The sequence below is a fragment of the Callithrix jacchus genome, chromosome 15 (assembly GCF_049354715.1).
Source record: "Callithrix jacchus isolate 240 chromosome 15, calJac240_pri, whole genome shotgun sequence".
NCBI lineage: Eukaryota > Metazoa > Chordata > Mammalia > Primates > Cebidae > Callithrix > Callithrix jacchus.
Window position 1 is genome coordinate 14,562,526 of NC_133516.1, and position 20,959 is coordinate 14,583,484.

Consider the following 20,959-nt stretch of genomic DNA (forward strand, 5'->3'; position numbering starts at 1 on the left):
TATATAATAGCAAATTGAAGGTTAAAAAGTCACAATACTATTTAACTTTTAATTTTTGAGATGGAGTTTCACTCTTGTTGCCCAGAATGGAGTGCAATGGCACAATCTTGGCTCACTGCAACCTCTACCTCCCAGGTACAAGCAGTTCTCCTGCCTCAGCCTCCCAAGTAGCTGGGATTACAGGCATCCACCACCATGCTCAGCTAATTTTTTGTATTTTTACTAGAGACATGGTTTCACCAGGCTGGTCTCGACCTCCTAACCTCAGGTAATCCACCCACCTTAGCATCCAAGAGTGCTGGGAGGATTATAGGTGTGAGCCACTGCACCCGGCCTGCTATCTAGCTTTTGAATGAAGAAATAACAGATTGAGAATCATTGGTTGTGAACTTTTAAAAAAATTCTTTTGGATTAGTCAGAATGTCAGTATTTTTCTGCATTTTGACAAGCCACATGTTGGAAGCAGCAGTATGTTTAATGAACTCTTGGCTTTGTCACATTGGTGAAACTCTCAAACTATTTTTGCTTTTTAAAGTTCCTGCTTTTGGCTGGGCGCAGTGGCTCACACCTGTAATCCCAGTGCTTTGGGAGGCCAAGTCAGGTAGATCACCTGAGGTTCAGGATTTGACTAATATGGTGAAACCCCATCTCTACTAAAAATACAAAAATTAGCCAAGTGTGGTGGCATGCGCCAGTAATCCTAGCTGTTCGGGAGGCTGAGGCAGGAGAGTCGCTTGAACCTGGAAGGTGGACGTTTCAGTGAGCGGAGATCACACCACTGCACTCCAGCCTGGGCAACAGAGCGAGACTCCGTCTCAAAAAAAATACCAAAACAAAGTTCCTGCTTGTAATGTATTGTTTCAGGTCCATTTAATCTGAGTTTTATCACACTGAGATTTTTCAGTTAAGGTGTCACTGAGGATTTAGAACCTCTGATTTTACAAATAGAGAAACTTGAAGATAGGTAACTTGGCTTAAATATTAGAATCAGGATTAGACTCCTTTTATTCTAGTCCCAGATATTTGCTTCCTTTCTGTCATAATTTGATATAATAGGGTAATCAATAACCCCTATTTGGAGAAGTCTGCTGGACAGAGATAATGCATATTATGGTAGACTTTGCTTTTGTATCTGATATGCCTCACTTTTTGTGTTTCTAAGTTCTCAAAGAAGTCAGATGGACACATTAAAGACCAAAGGCTGGGGGGAAGAGCAAAATCACGGAGTCAAAACAACACAATTTGTTCCAAAACAATGTGAGTTCCCAGATTTAGCCTTGTCTTAATATATTGACCTTAGTTCATGTTAGAGTGTTCATGTGAGGTAGAAAATGGTGTACCAAAATGCTGTCAAATCTCGCAGCATTTATGGTGGCTCATGCCTGTAATCCCAGCACTTTGGGAGGCCAAGACAGGTGGATCACCTGAGGTCAGGAGTTCGAGACCAGCCTGGCCAACATGGTGAAACCCCATCTCTACTAAAAATACAAAAATCAGCCAGGCCTGGTGGTGGGTGCCTGTAATCCCAGCTACCTAGGAGGCTGAGCAGGAGAATCGCCTGAACCTGGAAGGTGGAGATTGCAGTGAGCCGAGATCACTCCACTACACTCCAGCCTAGGTGACAGAGTGAAACTGTCTCAAAGAAAAAAAAAAAAAATCTCACAGCATTGACTGGGGGCTTATCTAGGAGTTTAGTAAAAAAATGGTTTCAAGGTGAAGTAGATTCATAAAATGGCTCTGAATTATTATTCCTAAGCTCCTATATAGTAGCAAATATTTTGTGAGCTGAAATTGAATTATATTCTTTATATATCAATTTCCTTATATTTCTCCACTGACAGTCCACTAAATGACAGCTTACCAAATGAGCAGATGTCACTCAGTTTATAGTAAAGATTATATTTAAAGAGCAAAGAGCTTGGCGCGGTGGCTCAAGCCTGTAATCCCAGCACTTTGGGAGGCTGAGGTGGGTGGATCACGAGGTCAAGAGATCGAGACCATCCTGGTCAACATGGTGAAACCCCATCTCTATTAAAAATACAAAAATTAGCTGGGCATGGTGGTGCGCGCCTGTAATCCAAGCTACTCGGGAGGCTGAGGCAGAATTGCTTGAACCCAGAAGGCAGAGGTTGTGGTGAGCCGAGATTGTGCCATTGCACTCCAGCCTGGGTAACAACAGCGAAACTCCATCTCCAAAAAAAAAAAAAAGAGCAAAGAGATATAGGCATTTTTTTAGGCAACTTAGTTTATAGGGAGTCTAGTATCTTTGGAATTCACTGTAGCATTTCATTGTTGAAGAATTGCCTTGATATTGTGGAAACTCAGTAAGCTGAAATTCTAACTATATTATTCACTAATGAAGGAAATATTTAATCTTTTCTTTACCATCCTCACAGATAGACTTGTTGAAACAAGGGGACCTCTGTGTTCATTGAGAAGTGAAAAGAGGTACATTCAGTTCATTCTACACTTTAATATATATTTTCTTTATCAGCTGTATTTGTGAGTAAGTGGTTCTTTGGAATTGTGAACTCTTTTCATTTCTGGTAGTTGGTCAGCATATATGAGTAGATAGGTAGCTAGCTCTTGGGTCAGATGTCCACGCTACCTTGGTGGGTTGGGGGGTGCCCTTTATCTCCCAGGCATCAGGGTTGGGAGAATCGCATGATTCTTAGATAGGAGTGTGGGTCTAGTGGAGATATCTAGAGGTCTGTGTCTTTAGGATAAGAACAATAAAGGCAGTTCAGCATACCTTAGGATTTTTGGATGATGGTTTATGGCAGAGTTTGTAAATTATGGCCTATAGGCCAAATCTGGTCTGCTTGCCTATTTTTGTATAGTACGTTTCTGTTGAAGTGTGCACATTCATTTACATACTGTCTATGGCTGCTTTTAAATTACAGTGGTAGAGTTGCCACGATATGCCCAAGACCATAAAACCTGCAAAGCCTAAAATACTGTCTGTGCTTTTTCAGAAAAGTTTGTTGGCTCTTGATTTAGAATATTATATAAAAAGGCAATTTTTATTTGCAGATTATGAAATCTTATTTCTAAAACTAGGATGTGCTAGGTTTGAGTCATCTAGCAGAAATCTATCATCTCTCAATTATTTTCCTTAGGTGTACAAAGGGGAAAATTTCTGATACAGAAAAGATGGTTGGACTCAGATTTGAAAATGAAAGTGTAAGTAAAAATCCTAGTTAAATCTAATATCCATAGGCCAGGTGCATGGCTCACTCCTGTAATCCCAACACTTTGGGAGTCCAAAGCGGGACATTATCTGAGGTCGGGAGTTTGAGACCAGCCTGACCAACATGTAGAAACCCTGTCTCTACTAAAAATAAAAAAATTATCCAGGCATGCCTGTGGCACATGCCTGTAATTCCAGCTACTCGGGAGGCTGAGGCAGGAGAATCGCTTGAACCCAGGAGGTGGAGGTTGCAGTGAGCCGAGAATCTGCCATTGCACTCCAGCCTGGGCAACAAGAGTGAAACTCCGTCTCAAGAAAAAAAAAAATTTTGATACCCATTTACTTACATAACTTATGTTTTGGTACCAATGAAAAAGAAGAAAAATTATATATATATTACTTAGATTGTTACTTCTGTTGTTTTCTTTAAGAAAGCAGCAAGCCAGCCAGGCACAGTGGCTCATGCCTGTAATCCCAGAACTTTGGGAGGCCAAGGCAGGAGGATCTTGAGCCCAGGAGTTTGAGACCAGCCTGGGCAACATAGTGAGACTGTCTCCACAAAAAATTTAAAAATTAGCCAGGCATGGTGACACATCTGTAGTCTCAGCTACCTGGGAAGCTAAGACAGGAGGATTGCTTGAGCCCAGGAGGTCAAGGCTGCAGTGAGCTGTGATCACACCACTGCACTCCAGCTTGAGTGACAGAACGAGACTCTGTCTCTTTAAAAAAAAAAAGGCAAGTATTGAAAATATACAACCTTTTTCTTCTTTCTGAGTTGTTGGAGTTTTGCCTCTGTACAGTAGCCACCTTTGTTTATGAAAGATGAACCTATCTCCATACCAACACTTTACCTACATTTTATGGCTTTTTATGGAGAATTTCTTAAAAATCATACATCTCTGATAATGCTTTAGGGTGCTGGCAGAATTCTATTTGTTTATATAACCACAATGGTGGTTATATAGGTGTTCATTTTACAAAAATGAATTAAGTGGTACATTAATGTTTTGTGCATTTTCTATAATATAAAATGACTTTTTACAAGGATAAGCTAGAACCAAGTTTAGTTAGCATAAAGATAGGTATTTGTTCTGAGTGGTGGGATTGTGGGTCATATTTTTTGCTATTTAAAACTTTCATAATAATCTTTTAAACATACTATTTTTAATTGTGATAGGAGAACTGAAAATACTTTTTTTGCTCCTTCCAGGGAATGTGGCGAGTGTTCTGTTTCATGGTTTGTAACTGAGGTATCCTGTGAATCTTAGGTCTGGAGTTTTTTTGTTTCCCCTTGCAGGGACAGGCAGATATGATAAATCTACTCATTTGGGGGATTTGCTAATTCTCTTTTCTTTCATATTACTGACAGTTTTATATTTCATGTGTTATCTATGTTTATATTAGCAAGTATCAAACATGTCAGTAGAATGTAGATGCTTTTTTGATCAGAGGAGGGGATACCAGCTGGAGCCTGACCTATCAGAAGAAGTGTCAGCCCGACTCCGCCTGGGCAGTGGAAGCAATGGCTTACTCAGGAGGAAAGTGTCAATAATTGAGACAAAGGAAAAGAATTGCTCAGGCAAAGAGAGGGACAGAAGAACAGATGATCTCCTTGAACTTACAGAGGTATTGTTCTTTGTATTGATCCTAAAAAGAGGCATGTCTTTAAATAACCTCAGTACTTCTAAACTTGAATGTTTTGTTTTGAGGACTTTCTCCAGGCTAAGGATGAATATATGAAAACAAATCAGGCCCATGATCTATTTATGCACTTTGGCTACACTGATCATTAGTGAGGCATGATCGTTAGTGACCTAAGGGATCAAACTGATATTCAGCAAATGTGAGTCGACACAGTCATCACATATCTTGGAATTCAACAAATTCTTTGTAGATTCTAACCTTCAAATATGTTGAGTGAGTTATATAGCATAGGTTTGGAATTAGGAATAAGTCCACTGCATTTTTTAAAAAGTGATTATAGTTTACTAAGATGTCCCTTTTGTTGATTATTGCATCTGAAAATTGTAAAAATTTACAGAACATAAAGAATGAAGGTAGTTAAAATTCTTATTTTAAAGATGCACCCACATCTTGGCTTCCTCTACAGTAGGAATCTAGTAGGTGAATCTCTCTTGAATACTTACTATTATATTGGGCATGCAGGTGGAGAGAGAGATCCATAAAACAGTGAAACTGTGCAGTGGGAGGAAGCAGTGGTAAAAATATTTAGAGGAAAATAATTTTTTTTTTTTTTTTTTTTTTTTGAGACAGAGTTTCGCTGTTGTTGCCCATGCTGGAGTGCAATGGCACGATCCTGGCTCACTGCAACCTCTGCCTCCTGGGTTCAAGCAAGTCTCCTGCCTCAGCCTCTGAGTATCTGGGACTACAAGCGCCCACCACCATGCCCAGCTAATTTTTTATTTTTAGTAGAGATGGGGTTTCACTATGTTGGTCAGGCAGGTCTCAAACTCCTGACCTCAGGTGATCCACCTGCCTCGGCCTCCCAAAGTGCCAGGATTACAGGCATGAGGCACCATGCCTGGCCTAGAGGGAAATAATTTGTAGTGGATTTATAGATCTAGTTTTGTGTCTTAAATAATGCATTTATCTGCATAATTCTTTTTTTTTGAGACAGAGTTTCACCCTGTCGTTGCTGAGGCTGGAGCGCAATGGCACAATCTCGGCTCACTGCAACCTTTGCCTCCTGGGTTCCAGCAATTCTCCTGCCTTAGCCTCCCGAGTAGCTGGGACTACAGGCACATGCCATCATACCTGGCTAATTTTTGTATTTTTCAGTAGAGACAGGTTTCATCATATTGGCCAAGCTGGTCTCAAACTCTTGACCTCGTGATCTGCCTGCCTCAGCCTCCCAAATTGCTGGGATTACAGGTGTAAGCCACCGTGCCTGGCCCACATTATTCCTTAGTATGATGAATCCATTTATTCCATAAAGAGTCAATTGCTAGACTGCTGCCTGGTTTCCAAGTTTCTGCCTGTTTGCTTATTCTCTTTCTGTCAAAAAGGATGGTATGACCCCTTAGATGTCCTAATCTTATTTTGATGTTTTAAACATTTAAAAGAGAGGCTGGGTGTGGTGGCTCGTGCCTGTAGTCCCAGCACTTTGGGAGGCCAATGCAGGCAGATCACTTGAGGTCAGGAGTTTGAGACTAGCCTGGCCAACATGGTGAAACCCTGACTTTACTGAAAATACAAAAAAATGGCCGGCATGGTGGCAACATGTCTAATCCCAGCTAATCAGGAGGCTGAGGCATGAAAATCGCTTGCATCTGGGAGGCAGGTTGTAGTGAGCTGAGATTTCCAGCCTGGGTGACAGAGTGAGACTCTGTATCAAAAACAAACAAAAAAAAGCTTAGAGTGGAAATCAGGGTTTTAGTATTATGAAAGGAGCAAAAGACAGTAAATCAGACACACCGGGGTCAAATCTTCATTCTACCTTTTAATAATTATATGACTTTTAATATGTAAAATAAATTCTCTGAGCTTCAATTTTCTCTTCTATAAAATGGTAGGATACCTTCCCAACAAGTAAGAATGTGCTTCAAGTATCTAACATCATGTTCGGCTTATAGTGCTTGATACCTGATAGTAGGATAATTGAGACCATACTTTAGATGTATATAATTATTATTATTGTTTCCACAAGCTACTAATTGAACCAGCATTTTTTGTAAATATTAGGAAGACTGCTTTGTAGTTATAAGTTAAAATATTTTCAGGGCTGGTGCAGTGGCTCATGCCTAGAATCCCAGCACTTTGGGAGGCCAGGGCGGGTTTTGCTTGAGCCTAGGAGTTTGTAGCCAACTTGGGCAATTAATCAGGCCCCATCTCTATTACTAAAAAATAAGGATAAATTGTTTTCATACTGTAGTTTAGTAGGTCTCTGATAGTATATTTTTCTCAAGAGTCAGGTGCTGCCGAAATGAAAAATTTTTTTTCAGCTCAGATTTTTCAATAGCTGATAATGTTTCTATATTAAAATAGTAACCTTTGGACTTTCTAATTCAGGACATGGAAAAGGAAATCAGTAATGCCTTAGGCCATGGCCCACAGGATGAAATCCTAAGTAGTGCTTTCAAATTGCGAATTACTCGAGGAGACATCCAGACATTAAAGAATTATCACTGGCTCAATGATGAAGTAAGTCGTATTCCCTCCCCCTTTTGGCCATCATGAAGTTTAACTATTTATTATCTATAATCACATTGATTCCTACCCAGTTATAGAGATTGGTAAAGCAACTTTTAGTTATAATTAAAACAAAGACATCTTTTTTTTTTGGCAATAGAGTCTTGCTCTTTTGCCCAGGCTGGAGTGCAATGGCACGATCTCGGCTCATTGCAACCTCTACCTCCTGGGTTCAAGCAATTCTGCCTCAGCCTCCTGAGTAGCTGGGATTATAGGCATGCTCCATCATGCCCGGCTAATTTTTGTATTTTTAGTAGAGACGAGGTTTCACCACGCTGGCCAGGCTGGTCTCGAACCCCTGATCTCAGGTGATCCGCCCATCTCAGCCTCCCAAAGTGTTGGGATTACAGGCGTGAGCCACTGCGCCCAGCCAAAAAAGATATCTTAAATCTTAAAAAGATAGTGAAATCTGATTTTCTGCCTGGAATTGGTGATGTTTCCCTTTTGTGCATCTGTACTTTGTTGTATCCACCTCTTCATTTACTAGTCTCCAATAAACCCTGGGCACAGCTGATGAATAGGAGGAAGCAGCAAGTGGTATTATATTTTAGATGAATTCTTATAGTAGCTGTTTTATTTTTTGAGTAATAAAGGGATATGTTGATTATTATATACTATATGTATTTTTCTTTTTTCTTTTAAGATGGAGTTTTGCTCTTGTCGACCAGGCTAGAGTTCAATGGTGCGATTTCAGCTCACGGCAACTCCAGTTCTGGGTTCAAGTGATCCCCCTACCTCAGCCTCCTAAGTAGCTGGGATCACAGGCACCCACCTCCATGCCCAGCTAAGTTTTGTATTTTTAGTAGAGATGGGGTTTCACTATGTTGGCCAGGTTGGTCTCAAACTCCTGACCTCAGGTAATCCACCCACCTTGGCCTCCCAAAGTGCTGGGATTGCAGGCATGAGCCACCACGCCCAGCATACTTTGAGTATTTTTTTTTTTTTTTTTTTTTTTTTTTTTTTTTTTGAGATGGAGTTTCGCTCTTGTTACCCAGGCTGGAGCGCAATGGCGTGATCTCAGCTCACCGCAACCTCCGCCTCCTGGGTTCAGGCAATTCTCCTGCCTCAGCCTCCTGAGTAGCTGGGATTACAGGCACGTGCCACCATGCTCAGCTAATTTTTTTGTATATTTTAGTAGAGATGGGGTTTCACCATGTTTTTTTTTTTTTTTTGAGACGGAGTTTCGCGCTTGTTACCCAGGCTGGAGTGCAATGGTGCGATCTCGGCTCACTGCAACCTCCGCCTCCTGGGTTCAGGCAATTCTCCTGCCTCAGCCTCCCGAGTAGCTGGGATTACAGGCACGCACCACCATGCCCAGCTAATTTTCTGTATATTTTTTTAGTAGAGACGGGGTTTCACTATGTTGACCAGGATGGTCTCGATCTCTTGACCTTGTGATCCACCCGCTTCAGTGTCCCAAAGTGCTGGGATTACAGGCTTGAGCCACCGTGCCCGGCCTTTTCTTTGAGTATTAACTGAAAAATTTTGCCTGACTTGTCTCTTGTATCCTTAATATATTTAGCAAAAGCTGGCTCTTAAGTTCTTCCTGACAATTTTCCGGTGGGTTTTTTCCCTAACTGCAGGCCCTGCATCTTCTCTCTTCATCTCCCTTCCTGTTTTCCTGTTTCCCCTATGACTAGTTACTTACAAACAGATTCATTGAAAACAGGAATGTTTTGTTTTACATGATAAATATAATTTGTTTATTGTAGAAAATTTGGAAAATACAGGAAAACTAAAAAAATGACTGTTCAAAAGTACCACCATTCAAAGATAAATAAAATGTTAATATTTTGGTGTATGTCCTTCCAGTTAATATTTTTAAACTGAAGTCTAATTTATATGCAGTAAAATTCACTTACTGTTCCTATTTCTGCATTTTTTTGGTGTGATACAGTTATGTAGATCTTTTCATTATTACACAGACTTTCTTCTTGAATTCCTTCTTCTGGCTATTAAGTGTTACTCACATGCCTTAAAAGTATGGTTTCAGCCAGGTGCAGTGGTTCACACCTGTAATCCCAGCACTTTGGGAGGCCAACAGGTGGATCACAAGGTCAGGAGTTTGAGACCAGCCTGGCCAATATAGTGAAACCCCATCTCTACTAAAAATACAAAAATTAGCCGGGCATGGTGGTGTGTACCTGTAGTCTCAGCTACTCAGGAGGCTGAGGCAGGAGAATCTCTTGAATCTGGGAGTCGGAGGTTGCAGTGAGCTGACAGCCTGGGCAACAGAGCGAGACTCTGTCTCAAAAAAAAGTACAGTTTCATTCTTTTTTCATGTGTCCCATTTTGCACTGATGACTTTTTTTGCTGTCATTTTCTTTAGACAGTCCTTTTATCTCCCCCCCCCCTTTTTTTTTGAGACCGTGGCACCTGCCACCATACCCTGCTAATTGTTGTATTTTTAGTAGAGATGGGGTTTCACCATGTTGGCCAGGCTGGTCTTGAACTCCTGACCTCAGGATATCTACCTGCTTCAGCCTCCCAAAGTGCTGGGATTACAGGCATGAGCCACCGCGCCCAGCCCTATCTCCTTCTTTAGAACCTTACCTTCAAATTTGTCCTTATTCAGGTAAAAATTTAGTTTTGATAATATATTTGTCATGTTCCAGCTTTCACTCCCTTGATATTTTGTAGGTCATTAATTTTTACCTGAATCTTCTGGTGGAAAGAAATAAAAAGCAAGGCTATCCAGCACTTCATGTATTCAGTACTTTCTTCTACCCTAAATTAAAGTCTGGGGGTTACCAAGCAGTGAAAAGATGGACCAAAGGGGTAAATCTCTTTGAACAAGAAATTATTCTGGTGCCTATTCATCGGAAGGTACATTGGAGCCTGGTGGTGAGTAGAGAAGGTTAATAGTTAATTGTTGGACTTTGGATAAAGACCATTTTTCAAAAAGAATGCTCCCCTTTTCTGCCCAGGGTATAAAGACCAGTAGTATATGTTATAAGCATACTCTACAGAGTCTCTTTTTAGTTTTTGTTTTTTTTTTTTTCTTAATGCCCCCTCCTTCACCCAACCCTTTTTGGCTCTTTTATTTATTCTTTAAAAAATGTTTAATACTATTTTTTAAAATGAGAGACCAGGCCTTGCTCTGTTGCCCAGGTTGAAGTGAATTGGTGTGATCATAGCTCACTGTAGCCTGGAACTCCTGGACTCAAGTGGTCCTCCTGCCTTAGCCTCCTGAGTAACTAGGACTATAGGCATGGTCCACCATGCTTGGGTAATTTTATTTATTTATTTATTTATTTGGCAAGATGGAGTCTTGTATATTGCTCTGGTTGGTATCGAACTCCTGGCCTCAAGTGGTTCTCTTGCCTCAGCTTTCCATAGTGCTGGGATTACAGGCGTGAGCCACCATGCATAGCCTTTTTATTTTTTTATTTTTAGAGACAGAGTCTCATTCTGCCATCCAAGCTGGAGTGCAGTGGCACAACCATAGCTCACTGTAACCTCAGCCTCCTGGGAACAAATGATCTTACTTTGGCCTCCAGGTACCTGGGACTACAGACATGCACAAGTATGCCTAGTTAATTTTTTAGAATTTATTTTTTATTTTTTTGTGGAGACAGAGTCTCTAGTCTTGAGCTCCTGGCTTTAAGCAGTCCCCCCACCTCAGCCTCAGAATGATGGGTGAGCTACCGTACCTGGCCTCCTTTTTAGTTCTTGAGTTAACAACTTAGAAGGCAAGAAGATCAAGTCCTTGTACTTGAGGACCTTTCGTTTTTAACAGGAGAGTCTTAGTATACGTAAGGGTTATTATATTTATTTAGTTTTGTTTATAAGATAGTACAGGTTTATTGTAAAAAAAAAAAAATTGCAGATATAAAGCCAGGTGTGGTGGCTCATGCCTACAATCCCAGACTTTGGGAGGTCGAGGCAGGAAGGGTTGCTTGAGCCTAAGAGTTTGAGACCAGGCTGGGCAACATGGCAAGATCCTGTCTATATAAAAATTAAATAAATTGCCGGGCATGGTGGTGCATACCTGTGTCCCAGCTACTTGGGAGGCTGAAGTGGAAGATCCCTTGAACCCAGGAGGTCGAGGCTGCAGTGAGCCGTGATCACACCACTGTACTCCAGCCTGGGTGACAGAGCGAGATCTTGTCTTAAAAGAAAAAGAAAAAAGAACGAGAAAGAAAGAAAAGAAAAGAGAAGGAAAGAAAGAAAGATACAGATAAAAACAAACAACAAAAAGTCTCATCACTGAGAGGACCACTAATGTTTCAACTAAAAAATATACTTTTTACTAAAGTTATGTAAGATAAGTCTTTAAGAAATGTAATACATGTACCAATATAAATGGAGTTCTAGGTTACTTTTTAAGTGTAACTTAGAACTCCATTTATATTGGTACATGTATTGATTTTCTAAAAGATACTTTTATTTTTGGAAGTAAAATTCTCCTCTTACATTTAAGATATTTCTGGATGTTGTCTTTTTCCATCATAGGTGATAGACCTAAGAAAAAAGTGTCTTAAATATCTGGATTCCATGGGACAAAAGGGCCACAGGATCTGCGAGATTCTCCTGTAAGTAAATGTTGAAACCTTCGCTGTCGCCTCACTACCCCCGTTGAGGTGATCTCTCTTCCATCTCATCCTAGGAAGCTGTTTGGATGGTGGTCTAATATATAGTTAAGGCTATTTCAGGGCTTAGCATGCATTTTATTTTTTTGTCTAAAAATAATAGCTGATTTCAACTGAGAAAATGTGTTTAGTACCATCACTGAAAACAAGTTTGTCATGTGTTATGAGGTAAAATAGATCTTACTGGAATTCTCTGATTTGAATTAGATTTCTTTGGTATTGATACATTATTCTGAATGTTCTAAGGAACTGTTAGTTGGGGAGTGTTAGTCCTCTAAATTCTTTTTCTTTTTTTTTTGGAGACGGAGTTTCGCTGTTGTTACCCAGGCTGGAGTGCAATGGCGCGATCTCAGCTCACTGCAACCCCCGCCTCCTGGGTTCAGGCAATTCTCCTGCCTTAGCCTCCTGAGTAGCTGGGATTACAGGCACGCACCACCATGCCCAGCTAATTTTTTGTATATTTTTTAGTAGAGACAGGTTTCACCATGTTGACCAGGATGGTCTCGATCTCTTGACCCTGTGATCCACCCGCCTCGGCCTCCCAAAGTGCTGGGATTACAGGCTTGAGCCACCGCGCCCAGCCTAGTCCTCTAAATTCTTAAGCCCACTCATGTCTTTATGCTTTCCATGAGAGTTGGGTTTATCTCAGAACTCAGAGGCAGTGTTTGAAGTGTGTGGTTTGTAGGTGATTGTTTTAAATAGTAATTGCTATAATAGAAACCTGTCTTTAAAGCTTAGCTACTTCTTAGCTATGTAAAGTAGTTACATGAAGTGAGAAAATGCATCAGTAAGATGGGTCCATTTTTCCTTTTCTGCTCACTAGAAGCAATGAAGTTCCTTCTTCTAACTTTAGTAAGGACAGATGAATCTTGTGAAGAAAAGTTATTAACAGTAATTCAATATTGTTTTAGTATAAAATATTATTTTTATTTATGGTTATCTTGAATAAAAAGTATAGAGAAGAAATTTCTAAAAATCATAAGATACACCAAATTGTTTATAAAATGATTATTCTCTTTTAGTCTTTTCTTTGTATATGTATAAATTGTACACACATACATTTGTGTTCACACATACACATATATTATCCCATGTGTAGAAATGTTCTTACTGGGATCATACAGTACAGTTTGATGTACTGCTTATGACAGGACTTGAAAATTCATACTTTTTTTTTTTTTTTTTTTTTTTTAGTTGGAGTCTGTGTTGCCCAGTGCAGTGGCGCAATCTCGGCTCACTGCAACCTCTGCCTCCCAGGTTCAAGTGATACTCATGCCTCAGCCTCTGGAGAAGCTGGGATTACAGGCACATGCCACCACACCTGGATAATTTTTGTATTTTTAGAAGAGACAGGGTTTCACCATGTTGGCCAGGCTGGCCTTGAACTCCTGACCTCAAGTGATCTGCCTGCCTTAGTCTCCCAAAGTGCTGGGATTACAGGCGTGGGCCACTGCCCCTGGCACATTCAGACATTTTTCTTAAGTTGAAATGTTCTGATGGTATCTGAGGCCTTGCTCCCTTTCTTGATGGTCCCAGTTTTTCTCAACATTTTTCCTTTTCGTTTTCACCCTTGCCCCAGAGTGAAAAATTCAATTAATTTAATTTCTCTATAACAAAAGAAAATAATATCAGGGAATAAGACTTCCATGTTGAGTTGAGCTTTAGAGAACTTTAAATCACTCTGAAGATTTTTGCCTCCCAAGAACCAGTTCTTACCACCTGGGGAGCAATATTGCACCATTGAGAATGTGTGCCATGGTCCAACGCTGGCTTATCTTACATGTGGGTTAAGGATAAAAACCAAGACACTTAGGTTGTTAACCATGACAACTTTCTGGAGATGTGAATTTAATCACTTTAAATACTTTATATTACTCCAAGAATATAGAAATTTTTCTACATAACCACAATGTCATTATAACACTTAAGAATATTAACACTCAATAATATGTCATATATGGGCCATATTCTAATTTCTTCAGTTATTTTATATAGCCCACCTACTCCCAGTCCAGGAGCCGGTCAGGATTCATGCATGTTCTTTTTTTTTTTTTGAGACAGAGTCTCACTCTGTTGCCCAGGCTGGAGTGCAGTGGCCCAATCTCAGCTCACCACCACCTCCACCTCTACCTCATGGGTTCAAGTGATTATCGTGCCTTTCAAGTAGCTGAGATTAAAGATGCGCACCACCACGCTCAGCTAATTTTTGTATTTTTAGTAGAGACGGGTTTTGCAATGTTCACCAGGCTGGTCTTGAACTCCTGACCTCATGTGATCCACCTGCCTCAGCCTCCCAAAGTGTTGGGATTACAGGCGTGAGCCACCTCGCCAGCCCATGTGTGTTCTTAGTGTCTCTTTAGTCTCCTTTAATTTAGAAAAGTCTTCTTCCCTTTACTCTTTTTCATGGAATAGCTTTATTTATTGAGTCCGGGCCAGTTTTCTTGTTTTATAGCTATGTTTCTTGTTGTATGTATCTTTCTTTCTTTAAGTGAGAAACAGCATGTTGAAAATGTTTTTAAAATCGTATGTGTGAGGGTGGGGTAGAGAACTAGAAGAATACATAGCAAACTTTTAATAGTAATTACTTTTGTAGTGATTATTACAGGGGTCTTTGGCTTTTTGTGTTATTTTTTAAGCTTAATTTTGGGTATGGGGCATCTAATGATTATCAACCTGATACATATTTCAACTTTTTAAAAACAAGCATGTACGATTTTTATAAGCAGACCTCCCCAAATTAAATTAAAAATTCCAAGAAGACTCATGTTTTTATAAAAGGCTAATGAATATGGATTTGAGAATGACACATCTGTTTAACATCACACAGCCCTTTGTAACCATAATGGTTCATTTCTGTAGGGATTCATTGATGCATTCCTTCTTTCTTTTGCTTTTTAGTCAGTATTTACAGGATGAAAGTAAGACCAAAAGAAATATTGATCTGAATCTGTTAGAGTGGACCCATTACAGCATGAAACCACATGTGAGTGACAGTCATCTATCTTTGACATACTTTGTTGTGTTTACTAATAGTATATTATTCAATTTTGGCTCCCTTCCTGTCCTTCCTCCCTTCCTGCATTCTTTTAAAGTACACCTCTTTTCTTTCTTTTTTGTAGAGATGGGATCTTGCTTTGTTGTCCAGGCTGGTCTCAAACTCCTGGCCTCCCAAAACAAAGTGATGGGATTACAGGTGTCAGCCACCATGCCTGGCCAAAGTATACATCTTAAGAATGATCTGCTTCTAAATCTTTAGCAATTAATTTAACTAAAAATGGTTGCTTAGCTACATCTTCTTGCTGCAAATGTAAATGTTAACCATATGCTTGCATCTCTCTCACAGAATTGGGGAAAAAAAATAATAAATTCAAGTTGGCTAATTTCCCAGTTGGTGCTAATGAAAGTTTGAAGCTTTTTTCCAAAATTTATCTGGAAATTTGTTTATTTAGGTCTTAGGATCTAATGCCAAAAAAAAGCTTTTTTTTTTTTTTTTTTTGAGATGGAGTCTTGTTCTGTCATCCATGCTGGAGTACAGTGGTGTAATCTTGGCTCACTGTAACCTCCGCCTCCAGGGTTCAAGCAATTCTCCTGCCTCAGCCTCCTGAGTAGCTGGGATTACAGGCGTGTGCCACCATGCCTGGCTAATTTTTGTATTTTTAGTAGAGAGGCGGTTTTACCACGTTGATCAGGCTGGTCTCCAACTCCTGACCTAATGATCCACCCGCCTCAGCCTCTCAAAGTGTTGGGATTACAGGCGTGAGCCACCGTGCCTAGACATATTTTAATTTCTAAACGGAAAAATCTTGGCCAGGAGCAGTGTGGTGGCAGGCACCTGTAGTCCCAGCTACTTGGGAGGCTGAAGCAGGAGAATCACTTAAACTTGGGAGGCAGAGGTTACAGTGAGCAGAGATCATGCCACTGCACTACAGCCTGGGTAAGAGTAAGGCTGTCTCAAAAAAGAAAAAAGTTTGAAGGATAAGCTTTGAAATTTCCTAAGGAGAGCACAGATAGAAGAAGAGTCTGTTAGGATGAATACTATGTTCTGATATGGGAAATGGAATAAAGAACACAAATTCTCTTTCTTTGTATATTGTAGTTTTGTCCATTCTGTGAGAGATGCTGGGCTCGAGAGAAAAGTGTGAGGTATCTGCATATGTATGGGTGGTATGTGTTCAACTTTTAAAATCATAATCAACTTCATTTCTCTGAACAAAAATTGGGCTATTATCATCTAGTGTGTTTTCCAGTAGTGGAAGTGGCCTCTTTCATACGCTTACTAACTGTGCTGCTTGTGGCTGATAGCCAGTGGGTACTAGGGACTGCCAAGATTAGGGCAACACAGGCCTGGAGCAGGTGTGAGCTTAGTGGGTTTAGAATCCACCACCTTTGGCTTATTATACTCTCAGTGCTGCTTGTAGCAAGTCTTGTTTTTGCCTTCGGACAGAATTGATCCATGAAGGCAAGATCCTAATTGGTTAAAGCCTATCCAGGAACTGCTCTCTGTCCACCTTGAAGCTTGTAGGGGTCCAAAGCAGTAGTCTCATTTTTTTAGCTAGAGAAGAGAAGGTATATTTCTGATTGACCACACTTGGCCCTTTTTAAAAATTGATAAATGCTTCTGAAATAATTCTGACTAGAATCCCTGGTAGTAAACCTCCTTTCAATTTGGTTTCTTTGAGTGGGAGCAGAGAATGGAACTGTTTGTTTTTTTTCTCTTCTGAAAAACATTTCTTATGGGGTCATGCACACCATCTCATAGTTAGGGTTTTTATATCACACAGAGTAAGAATAATTGTGTTTTTGTATATGACTGTGTTTAGGTAATACTTGATTTAATATTTACCTTTATAATATTGTTTACCCACAGCAACATTTAGAAAATGTTCAAGGAGATTGTATTTAATGTTTTACCCTTTCCTCCTTTCTTTTTTCTTTGTAATTTTAGGAGATTCCTCAACAGTTGAATGGGAGTGATTGTGGAATGTTTACTTGTAAATATGCAGATTATATTTCTAGGGACAAACCTATCACATTTACTCAGGTGAGTGAAGACTCCTCAACTATTTACTTGTTATTAAGCAAGATGAAGTACTTGGCCAGCAGCTGGCACATGTTGAGCTCTCAATAGTAGTAGCTGGCTGGGTGTGGTGGCTCACACCTGTGTTCCAAACACTTTGGGAGGCCAAGGCGGCCAGATCACCTGAGGTCAGGAGTTCAAGACCAGCCTGGGCAACATGGTGAACCCCTATCTCTACTAAAAATACAAAAATTAGCCAAGCGTGGTGGTGCACACCTGTAGTCCCAGCTACTCAGGAGGCTGAGGCAGGAGAATCGCTTGAATCCAGGAGGCAGAGGTTGCAGTGAGCCGAGATCATGCCACTGCACTTTAGCTTGGGTGACACAGCAAAACTTCGTCTCAAATAATAATAATAAAATAAATAGTAGTAGCTGTGCTATTATTGCTGTTAACCTTGGCTATAGTCTTACTCATAACTGCCAGAATCAGAGTTTGTTACTTTATCTGCTCTCAGATATATCCTATACTATATCCTAGTCTTTGGTGACATAATGGGCACAATTTGCAAATCTCTGAACTCTGGCATTCGTTGGTTCCTGTGTATTATTATTTCTAGCCAAAGAAAGAGGCATGTCAGTAATTAATAGCAAGGGAAAAACAGGCCTTGTGAGAACTGAAGCCACAGGTCTAAGATGTAACTTGTGAATATTGCTTTCCTTTCTGTTCTGTTGTTTGCGTGTTTCTCCATGGCTCTGGGTTTGATTGGAAACTCAAGTATGTTGGGAACTCTTGAGAATTTGTTCTGAACAGTGGATTCTCAACTTTTTTACAACTGAGGACAATCCCATTACAAAATATTTTTCATCAACAGACCTTATTTTAATAGATGTTGTCTACCAAACAAACTGTATTTATTACATGAAGTAATTCAGACTCCCATGGTGAATTAATACAATTCGAGTATAAAATAAAGGCATGTATTCCTTAGTCTCAGCAGTTTTACTAATGTGCCGTTTTTACTAGATGTTTTGAACTATTTAAAATAATTTAAGAATCATGTGTTAAGACTTTATAGCCTCTACCCCAGGTAGGACATCACTAGTTTATTATTATTATTATTATTATTATTATTATTATTGAGATGGATTCTTGCTGTGTTGCCCAGGCTGGAGTGCAGTGGCATGATCTCGGCTCAGTGTAACCTCTACCTCTCAGGTTCAAACGATTCTCCTGTCTCAGCCTCCCAAGTAGCTGGGACTACAGGTGTGCACCACCATGCCCAGCTAATTTTTGTATTTTTAGTAGAGATAGGTTTCACCATATTGCCCAGGCTGGTCCTGAACTCCTGACCTCAGGTGAGCCACTGCGCCTGGCGATATCACTTGTATATAGTAAGGGCCATCCAACTATGTATGTATGTAATGGTACATCAGGAGGACTTCAAGAATGTGAACTTCTGATTTCACTAGAAGGAGTAGTTGTACTACAGATAATTTTGGAGTTGCTTTTTGTGTTGCTGCTTTGCAGATTGCCCATGTAGTGATTGTCAGTTAAAGCAGAATAATTTATTAAGCAAAACATCTCATTTTTTGGCTGGGCGCGATGGCTCACGCCTGTAATCCCAGCACTTTGGGAGGCTGAGGCCGGCATATTACCAGAGGTCGGGAGTTCGAAACCAGCCTGATCAACATGAAGAAATACCGTCTCTACTAAAAATATGCAAAGTTAGCCGGGCACATGCCTGTAGTCCCAGCTATTCAGGAGGCTGAGGCACAAGAATTGCTTGAATCCAAGAGGCAGAGGCTGCAGTGAGCAGATTGCGCCATTGTACTGTAGCCTGGGTGACAGAGTGAGACTCTGTCTCAAAAAAAAAAAGGAGGTTTATAATTACATGTACCATAATTTTTTTTTTAATATGGAGTCTTGCACTGCCACCCAGGCTGGAGTGCAGTGGTGCCATCTCAGCTCACTGCATCCTCCACCTCCCAGGTTCAAGTGAATCTCCTGCCTCAGCCTCCCGAGTAGCTGAGATTACAGACACTCGCCACCATGCCCAGCTAATTTTTTGTATTTTTAGTAGAGACAGGGTTTCACCATGTTGGCCAGGATGGTCTTGATCTCTTGACCTCGTGATCCACCCGCCTCGGCCTCCCAAAGTGCTGGGATTACAGGCGTGAGCCACCATATCCTGGCCTTAACCTCCTTTTTAATGGTTTAATAAGTATGTTCCATGATGTAAAAATGTCAATGCTTAGAAAAAGGACATGGATGTCCTACTTTATGGACATGATGACATGTACATTCACGTGTAATGCGTGTTTTGTTTATGGGAATCTTTGCAGCACCAGATGCCTCTCTTCCGGAAGAAGATGGTGTGGGAAATCCTTCATCAGCAGTTGCTGTGAGAAAACTTTGCCTGGTCCCTCTAGCTGCTGGTGGTTCTTTCACAGACATTTCCATATACCTCATGCATTGTGGGTTAAAAAGTCCCTGCATCACTTCTGTTCTCTCACAGGTACTGAGCTGTCAAAAGTGCATGAAGGCCTCTCACTGCACCCTAGTCCTGAGTTGGGGTGCAGAGGGCTGCTTGCAATCCTGTTTGTAAGGCTGTGCCTGCTCAGAGCTTTGGACCGTTCAACCCACACAAGAACAAACGCTAATATTTTTTTTAAGAAATTATTTTCCCTATGAATGTGGGAAATGCAGGATTTATTCTGTGAATTGTTTTTTTCTGTGTGTTTGTTCAGCGTATTCATTCACTCATTTGTTTGCAAACATAATGGGCAGTGGCCATTACTACTGCTCTTTTATAGTTAGCTCTAAATTACTTGTTTGAACTATTTATTTCTGAAAGGAATGTTACTCAAGCTGCCACTCCCTGCTGAAGACCAGGAGGGAAATCTCACTGTGGGTGGAAGGAAGTGGAGCTGGAGCACTAACTGCCAACATGAAGCTGGGGGGGGGGTGGGATTTTTTTGTTGTTGTTTGTTTGTTTGAGGCTCAGAAATGCTGGGAAAAGCAAAAATGCTGTGGGATAGGGCTCCCATTGCCTTTCAGAGGAAGTCTGACACTACAGCATTGGCACAGTGCCATGGAACCGTGGAACTGTGCCCAAGGAACTCTGACTACCCAAGCATCTTCAGAAGAGCGTTGTGGTCTTCTTACAGTGACTTCCCTTGCTGGAAATGAGGTGACTTGGCTTAGTCTTGAAACTGGATTCATGGATTTGAAGTAACTGTAAACTCTAAATCTTCATTTTCATCCCAGATCTGGTTGAGTATAAACCTCAGAATTGTAGGGGCTGGCCTGAGCTGTTTATTTCAAAAGATACTATTCAATTTAAAGCTATTTTTCCTCAAAGTTTTTGTTTTCTATATATTGAGCCTAAATTAAGTTTTCTACTCAATGAGACTAACATCTCCCCACTCCATCCCCACCGAAAGCTGAAGAAAAATGTACTTGGCTCTGAGGTTGCCAGTTACACAGTAATCTATTTTGCATATGAAAGTTTGTATTTAACTTTTTTGTTCATTAAAAACCTTACTGATGTGGTTATAATTTCAGAAAGTTTAGAGTTGGTCAGAACATATTTTGCAAGATCTAGTGCCTAGTGTTGCTTTTCTGATGTAATAAAAGGTTGTCTGGCAGAACCCAAAAAGTATATGCTGAAATGATTTCTAACCCTCTCCCTACTGAAGCCTCCCAAACTTGTTCCGGTTCATAACAGCAAGAGGTAAAACTGGAAAAACTGGGCATGTGTTCCTTATGGATCTGCATGCCTGCCATTTGGGGTGCCCACGCTGCTGGTCCCAGAGGTATACTGGCTATAGCTATTGCAGCCAGCTTTCCCCGAGACTTGTAAAACTCCTGGTTGAGGACATGGGACCTGTGATGTGGGTTGAAAATGCTGGTCCTACTTGATGGTCAGCCAGAGGCCATGTGCTTGGGTGA

The 20,959-nt window shown here is 40.6% G+C and overlaps 1 protein-coding gene across 39 annotated transcripts in view; it reads left to right on the plus strand.

The window, feature by feature from the left end:
* The window catches only part of SENP2 (SUMO specific peptidase 2), a 50,333-nt gene extending 29,667 nt beyond the window's left edge, over positions 1-20,666 (plus strand). For 9 of the 39 annotated variants that reach the window (XM_054245450.2, XM_054245456.2, XM_078350435.1 and 6 more), the window contains 11 exons: positions 1,163-1,257; positions 2,397-2,448; positions 3,120-3,183; positions 4,640-4,816; positions 7,220-7,351; positions 10,040-10,243; positions 11,855-11,934; positions 13,186-13,248; positions 14,890-14,974; positions 16,937-17,032; positions 19,351-20,666. In XM_054245450.2, the coding sequence (XP_054101425.1) occupies positions 1,163-1,257; positions 2,397-2,448; positions 3,120-3,183; positions 4,640-4,816; positions 7,220-7,351; positions 10,040-10,243; positions 11,855-11,934; positions 13,186-13,248; positions 14,890-14,974; positions 16,937-17,032; positions 19,351-19,413 (1,111 nt within the window). In that variant the 3' untranslated portion in view covers positions 19,414-20,666. Of the gene's footprint in view, positions 1-1,162; positions 1,258-2,396; positions 2,449-3,119; positions 3,184-4,594; positions 4,817-7,219; positions 7,352-10,039; positions 10,244-11,854; positions 11,935-13,185; positions 13,249-14,889; positions 14,975-16,087; positions 16,156-16,936; positions 17,033-19,350 lie in introns of all 39 variants that reach the window. The other 30 variants (XM_078350427.1, XM_035274674.3, XM_002758141.6 and 27 more) reach the window with 7 other exon arrangements.
* Positions 20,667-20,959: the final 293 nt, after the last annotated feature.